Below are 8,095 nucleotides of genomic sequence, written 5' to 3'. Positions count from 1 at the left end.
TGTGTGTGTGCAAATAGTGCATTAAATCTGTAGTTCAGCATTTTCCCACCAGGGTTCAGCCTAAAGCCATGCAAACAAATGTTCTCTCCTGGCCAGAGAAGCATATCCTTATCTAAATGGTAAATTATCCGAGTACGAACACTGCTAATTTGATTTTCTTCGAGAGAGAGAGAGAGAGAGAGAGAGAGAGAGAGAGAGAGAGAAAGAGAAAGCGAGTGCTGTGTATTCACTGGGGGAATTGCATGAATTGTAACACCGGGGGGGAAAATAACAGGAACATTAGTCAGTTCTGTATAATATAGTTTAATACATTAGCCTTATGCAACCTTTTTGATGTTAAAGTTTTGATAGCATCCTGTCATAGCGTTGTTCATGCATCTGTGTGTATTGGTTAAGTTTTCGTTTTCTTGTGGTTCTGTATCAGAAGCAATGGGCCTGATGCAGGAAGCAATATAAAAAACGAATTACCACTTTTTATTTAGCCTAGATCCACAATTTGTTCTTATTTGTCCGACCTATGGTTTTGGTTGAGTTGTCAAGAGAAAGAAAAAACTGTTTTCACGGACTGTAATTTTTGTAATTGGAACATACAATCCATGAATGTCATATAACAACATTTAGATTATGATTATGTTTTAGAGTAATTATTATGTTTGGATCATTACATTTGTGGGCAATAAAGTCTATTGTTCCACCGAGCCCAGGTAAGACTATTAAAAGCCTTAAAGGATGATTTTGCGTTGGTTTAGCTTCTGATTGGCTAACAAAACTGTTTTTACTCTACATGCCTTATATTTTCCTGTAATGCAAGTACTGCTCTGGAAATCACATATTGACTTTTTGTTTGTGTTTATTTATCTCACTGTCATTACTGCTTAATAGTTTTTTTTTGCAGCCTTTTTTATGTGGTGTTTGCACACAGCACAACACCAGCCCTTTAGTGTTTAACCGGCATAACCCAGAAGCTAAGACCTGGCATTGCCAATGTCTCTGAATGCACAAAGTCTGCTTTTCTCATACAAAAAGGGATTTGTTTCATGTTGTAACTTCGCTGTGTCTCTTTATATGTTACTGATCTTGTTGTCATTTGTAGACATCATTATTATCATAACAAATGTGTTCAATGTCTGTTGTCAAGGGAAATAATACCTACGTTTTACAAGATTTAATTTGAAAGATCCCATGACGTGCTTTTCCGGTTATTACCCGTCCCCTAGTGTGTTATGTAGCTTTTTCTGCATGTAAACGGTCTGCAAAGTCACAAACTAGGTAGATATGGTGCAAAATGCGAGAGCGTGTAAAACCTGATGTGAGCACATAAATCTGAGTTTGTGTGCATACATTTACACTTGTATAAAATATCCACGTAACTGTGAACCAAATTTAGCCTTGTATAAAATATCCACGTAACTGTGAACCAAATTTGAAGTCACAGAAGAAAAAAAACTGCAACTTGGTTATTACAACCTCTCAAATCAGTAATTACAACTTGACGAATCTGCTCTGTGGCAGTATAAATCGACGAATCTGCGGTCTTGACTTTTGCTACACTTCTTGCAATAAATGTGTCGCAAAAGTAATTTTCACCTGTAGATGTGGGGGGAGGGAAGGGGGTTGGAGCGAAGGGGCGGAGTTATCAGAACGACGAGGCTCGACTGCAGGGCTAAGGCCCTGACACACGTACTGACGGAACACGACTGTTGTGTCGCCTCACGTCTCCTGCTTCTTGGCCAACAGTCGCACTGGAACACACCGCAAAGACTTTAGCTGACGGCCAAGTAACACGTACAAACTGCGCATGCGTGAGTGGCAATAACTCTCCTTACCAGCAGGCGGCGGTAGTGTGTATTCGTCATTCAAAAGAGGCANCGCTTTGCGTCGTTAACAAACTTAGTGATAAACCGACACTTCCGCAGTAACAATTGTAAGACCCAAATACGGGTTGCGCTACCACACACACGTGGTTTCGTTAAGTTGCGACAACGCGTAGTATGAGACAGAATGACCGTTGTGACCTCTCAAACTTCCTCCTGTCTTCACACTCTCCCCTATGGTCCCGGTTTCATCGGCCCGAAGTGTTTGTCCGGGAGTTTCCGTTTTTGAGAAAGTCGGAGGCGCGTACACTTCGTGATAAACCGGGAACACTCCGACACCGCTTTTGGGACGTCTCGTTTTTCCGTTCACGTGAGCCACGGTAACTCACACAATTGGAAAACTACCTGGCCAATCACGGGACGCTCAACTAACCAGCTTTGCTTCACTTTTCTCTCACGATGGGCCATGCCGGATTTCTACGGACTGTTTTACTTATGTCCCATCGTTTTGTGGACGGCCATAGCAGTTTGGTCTCTCCGACTTAGAGACCGTTGTCCATTGCATACTACAGTCTACCTCCTGACTTAAAATGCTCCGACACCTAGACCAAGTGAAGACTGAGTCGTCCTCTAAGCTGGTCCTACCCTACTCTCATCGCCGTAAGTCCCTCTTCTAGCGTTAACGCGTCGTTTGCCTTTCGGCCAACGCATGACCTGCGTCTCCGAAACTTTAATGGGTGCCCCAAACTGGATCCCGGCTGACGTTGACGTCGAGGTCTACAACCCTCCACAGAAATTTCTCTGACAATGTTTTGCTCATGTTCTCCCAACGTAGTCCAGACAGTCTTGAAGTAGTAGGAGTCCGTTCTAGAGAAAAACCTCTTCGTCTCTCTCGGATTACTTTGAGACGTACACGGAGGATATAGTCAACCGTAAAACCTCGCTTCAAAGAGGTGTGAGGTCTGCGGAATTTTGGACCGACTCCTCGTCGTACAGGGTCTTTTCTGAATGTGTGGAATGTGAGTACGTACACGTGCCTCTGTAATAACTTGTTTACCTTATATGTGTCCTGTGAACTACTTTCCAAGGAGTCATACTTAGGGCTCGCGTCTTGTGGAAGCCTCATAATCGTATTTCCATTCTGTAAAAACAGTACGTACTTGCGGTAAATGGTACGGATCCGGATGATAACGAAAAAACAAAATTCTATCTAGACTACGGCAACAAAAAGGACACAGTCACAAAAAACGTTATACAGTTAAAACGTTATACAGTCAAACGTTATACAGTCACCAGCTACGCAAATAATAAAAACACCGTAACACGAACGGGCACGAACCCTCCCTCAATGTCAATCACATAGGTTAGTAGACACAGACATCAGCGATAAAAGTAGTAATTTCAACCGAAGCCTCCTTCACGGGTCAACGACACAACGAGTATTAGAATTCATAGAAAAAATTGCTTTTCTTTCTTTTTTCTTGTGTGTTGGTGTAAACGTCGTATAGTTTAAATCCTAAAAAAAGAATGCAACAAATTCTCACCCTAAGGGTGGTGGGTGGGGGGGGGAAAATATTAACACAGTAGGGGTGTCGTGGGGGTAAACTTTGTACAGGGTGCCGAATAGTCACTCCGTTTTATTTCTAGAGTACTGATCTAAAATTACCTAGTTATTAATGTAAAATGACTTGTTGTGATTGATTATCTGACGACGAGAGGTGAAGAGGTATATGTCGGACTTTAGACGGTACTGAGAGAAGGTGGGTGTGTGCGTACCGAGGTACTCTAGGTCTCTGAAACGGCAGGTTACGACCCGGAGATTTGACAACTGTACCACATAAAAAGTTGTGTTTATGTGAGCGGCCCCGTCAAAACTTTCGGAACAATAGTGTCGTGTTAAAAGACCAAACAAAAAGGAATAAACCCCGGACTTCAGACACAAGAAACTACCTCTTTCTCTTTCGGCCTGTTTACTACTACAAACTTCTCCGTGTTTACACTAAATAAAACGAACACACCATAAAACAATCCGTGGGTCTCCGGGTGTCACTCTATTTCTCGCCGACTTGAGGTTTAGACCCCTGGCCGATACAAACACAGTCTCCAGGATAGGAATAGAAGACCAGAGACAACGTCACTTCGTACAAAAGAAAGGGGGATTTAATCCCTCTAACCCTCGTTACTAGAACCTTACGTCCTTCGTCTCCGGGGGGAAGCGTCGTCAGGTAATATGTTACCTAATAAAGGAATGGCTTTAGTACGAACCCAACTTTTTTAAGTAGGTATAATCTCTTTTTACCTGCCGAGAAATATATTCTTTGCCGGCATAAACTTCTTTTTTGACTATAAAACGAAAAAAACAATTTACGGCGGGCTCCGCCGACAAAAAGTCCAGAGTTCTCGGAGACTTTTACTGTAAGCGGTCTGTGTTTAACTCGGTCGAAGGAAAATGGAAGATTTTCCAATTTATTATTAGCAAAAAAGAGTTTCGTTCCTATCGTATAAGCACTCAACCTACAATCTTCAACAGTCTTTAGCGATTAAACACAAAAATTAAAATTTTCATTGTTAGTCTAACCTTGCGCTTTCGTTACTTAGTTGTGTCATTTTTTTTTTTACATGTTAATAGATCACAGACAGGTTTTTTTTCTTTTTTAATCAATATTTATAATCACAGCAACACTCTGCACAAAATGAGTCCTTCTGCAATCAGGTTTACCTCACGTGCGACTTCCTGGAGTACAAGATCCAGGGCGTGATTGCAACAGTGTACATACAGTGAGTGTGGGCTCGCTTCTTTCAGACCGGGCCTGAACACCGGACAAACGGCCTGACATATTGCGGCACCATCAAAGCAATACCCCTGTAGATGAGCAATAGGAATGTTCAGTCTCAGTAGAATGTCTTTCAAACAGGTAAAAAGTGTCTCTGCTGTAGTGTCTGGGCAGTTGTAAAATCCTAAAAAGTCACAGTGCGTCTCCAGATCCTTGTCCACATACTGAAGGCAGCAGGAAAACTGCTCGTCAGTGCTGATATCGGTTGTACCATCAGCTGTTAGTCCGTAAAATTCACTGCCAGACGCACGGGAAACTATTGTCCTTTGAACAGAATGCGCAAATTGGGAGATAATCTAATTTTGTATGGTGTTGCTGACCCAGTTGTCTCGCCTCATAATGCATTCTCTTTCCTTGGGTAAGTTATATGTCCTTTCCAACATCAACTCTTAGAGAATGCCGTCGCGCATTGTGTCTCCTCTAAATGGCAATCCCTTTCTTCCAAGAAAGGAAATCGAACGGAACAAAATCTCCAGGACATTTCTTGCCGTCTGTTGTCTTTTAACTACACCATCTGAAAGAAGTGCAGTTATTGGAGTTTGCTGTAATCCAGAAAGTTTCCTGATTGCCTCTGTGTGTATAGCCGATTTCTCTTTTTGCCAGTTGGAAAATCCCCTCCCCACAAAAAACTTAGCACCATGGTCTGACTCTGAAGATATTAGTTTTTTCTGCATAGCCTGGAGGCATGCAAAACATGCTTTGTTTCCCGAGGTACTTGGGCTTGAGCTATTGCTTGGCATGCTGTCCGAGGTTGTGTTGCAATCAATTTTACATATTTTTGAAGGATTCAAAAATAAATCTAATATTCGCTTTTGTGCCGCCATTATAGTATGTCCTGTTACTGTACTTGTACTGTACTTAACTTGTCTGTATGTGCTTGACGTCATTTCCGACCAGACTCAAAATGTGTAAAATAAACCACATCCTATAATTTAAATATTGTCGGTATATGAACATAATCAACACAATTGAATGAAACTGTTTTTGTATTATTATTATATTTTTATTATGTTTTATTTAATATTGTGGAAGTGCAGATTCCCTGTCCTCCACCAGGGGGTGCTGCAGCACCCTCAGCACCCCTACTTCCCACGGCCCTGCTCACTGATGAGCAGTTTTCGCACTTTTCCTTGACTATTTCTTTCGGACGCTGTTATCTTCTTGATAAGAACCATGGATCCTCTTTTTGACCAGCGGTGTATTTCCTGTTTCCATGGACTTAAAGGTGGAACTCCTGCTATTATAATATAATCACATTTCATTTGTGACATTAATCCTGAAATAGTGCATCAGCTCTTTTAAGCTGAGGCCACTCTACCAAATGTAGACTACACAGGAGAGGAGAGTGAAAACTAAATTACCATTGTATATACTATTTTTATTTTTATTTTGTACATAATGTTGAAATCTGCAGAAAATGATTCAAGATATCATATAAAGGCTTCATTGTCTTATAGCTGTCCATAGCTACAGGTAGTTTCGTCCATGAAATTCCAGCTCCTTTAACAATGCAATATACATAAAACATAAAAACTAATTCAAATATAGTACGAAGAAACACGTAAACGATATATATATATATATATATATATATGTCAAATAAAATAATATAACATATAAACAGAATGTAAAAGGACATACTGTATCGTGGTTTAAAAAAGCTTTGTAACAATATATAAATAAATGTGTAGACTGTAAAAGGATGTGTTTCAACGGAAAAAGGTAAAGAAAGTTCATTCAAAAGGTACATGAAAACCAGCCTTTCCTCTGATGTATACATGTGATTCACGACTTGGGTCTTGTGTGGCAATTAGCCTAAAATTCAAAACATTATAGTGGTTTTGCAATTAATGTGTAATGTGAAAGGGACAAAAAGAGAAGTCTTTGATTCCACTGAGCTATAAATCCCCTTTTACCTTATTTTCTTCCAACAGAGCTTAAAGACTGTTCGGACCTCATGTGTCAAGTTGTCGAACAATAATCTAATAACAACTTTACAAAGGGATAATCTGCAAGTCCTAGCCTCCAAGTTAAAACCATAGAGTGTAAAAAGGTTAAAACAAAATAGACAAGTATTAAGCGTTAAGTGGGATAATATTGTAGAACAAACGGCTTCTGTTTGAGGTTGATAAAATAAGGTCATCCTTGTAACTTAGAGAGATATTTTATTATGTAGGTAGGAACTGTATGCATCGGTAAGGTTAATTTAAAGGTCCCATTTCATGGCCATTTCCACTGATCATAATTCCATTGTTGAGGTCTACTAGAATAGATTTATATTGTGCAATTTTCCAAAATCACTTTGGTTTCTCATACAGCATCTCTGTAAACTACGTGTATTCACTGAATTTCACTCTCTGCCTTTAACGTCCATGGGCCCCTGTTGTAGTTCCTGATTTCCATTATCTTATCCTTCTCCTATATGTGTGCAAATTTTAGTGAAGTGTTTCAATGGCATAAACGTTATTAGTGATGGATATTTGTGATGATAGACATTCCAGAGTGTAAGGCTTGAGGGTTTCATGATAAATCAGCTATTGATACAATGACCAGAATGCGCCAATTCGAGGCGTTAAAATGTGGCGTGATGTTACATTTAACTCAAAATACCAACATGAATGTCAACCATTTAATGGCTAATGCAATTGTTACTTATGGTGTTGTTAGTTAGACAGGTCATTCTAAAGTAACTTGTACTTATTATTTTAGCCAAATAAACATAAACATGGAACTGCATACATAGTTACATTACATGTCTGTAAGTGTCTGCTTCTTTGACCAGACAACTATAGACATAAATCAACATGTATACTACCAGTTTTACATGTAGTAGATACTCCTTCACAGGTCAAAGAATATTCGATGGGTGGCAAGTCTAGTTGATTTAGTGCTACCATTTTACCCGAGTATTATTATCATCGTTTATACTCATCGAGCAGTGACTTGCCATGCACCTTCATATGTCCTATACATTCATCTTGAAGTTTGTACCGGTTAGTGATTATAAAGTCCATGACCATTGCCTAAACAAAACATTGTCAGTTCCTCTTCATCATCGTGTCAGTACTCCGTCCAGTCCACTTGCGACTTTGTCGCTCATCTCACTTCTCTTGGTTGTGCATCCAATTCAAAGAACCAATAAAATAAGACCATGGAGAACCCTATTGACTGTGTTTTGAGATCCCGTTCTTTCGCAATCTGAAACACATAGATTCGTGGGAGAACCAGAACCAACCTTCCTCTGTCGCCTCAGTGTCGTCGTGCCTTGCACAGATGCCGGGCAACCCTTCAGCTTGGTTCTCCAGCACACACAGGGCTGGAAGTTTGCCAGCGATAGGCAGGTGACACAGTGTCGCGCGGCCGACAGACTCAGCTGCATACTTCATCACGGAGTGCGCGTCGAAGTCGGCTCCAGGTGAAGACTCCCCCTGGACCACAGAAGCCCAG

At 40.6% G+C, this 8,095-nt stretch overlaps 1 protein-coding gene across 1 annotated transcript in view; it reads right to left on the bottom strand.

The window, feature by feature from the left end:
• The window catches only part of LOC104942039 (semaphorin-3A-like), a 38,282-nt gene extending 30,248 nt beyond the window's left edge, over positions 1-8,034 (bottom strand). The window contains exon 1 of the mRNA XM_010767229.1: positions 7,884-8,034. Coding sequence (XP_010765531.1) covers positions 7,884-8,034 — 151 coding nt within the window. The remainder of the gene's footprint in view (positions 1-7,883) is intronic.
• Between the last annotated feature and the right edge of the window lie 61 nt (positions 8,035-8,095).

Source organism: Notothenia coriiceps, unplaced genomic scaffold (assembly GCF_000735185.1).
Source record: "Notothenia coriiceps isolate Sejong01 unplaced genomic scaffold, NC01 NC01_scaffold00004102, whole genome shotgun sequence".
Taxonomy (NCBI): domain Eukaryota; kingdom Metazoa; phylum Chordata; class Actinopteri; order Perciformes; family Nototheniidae; genus Notothenia; species Notothenia coriiceps.
This window is presented reverse-complemented; position numbering and strand designations above follow the sequence as displayed.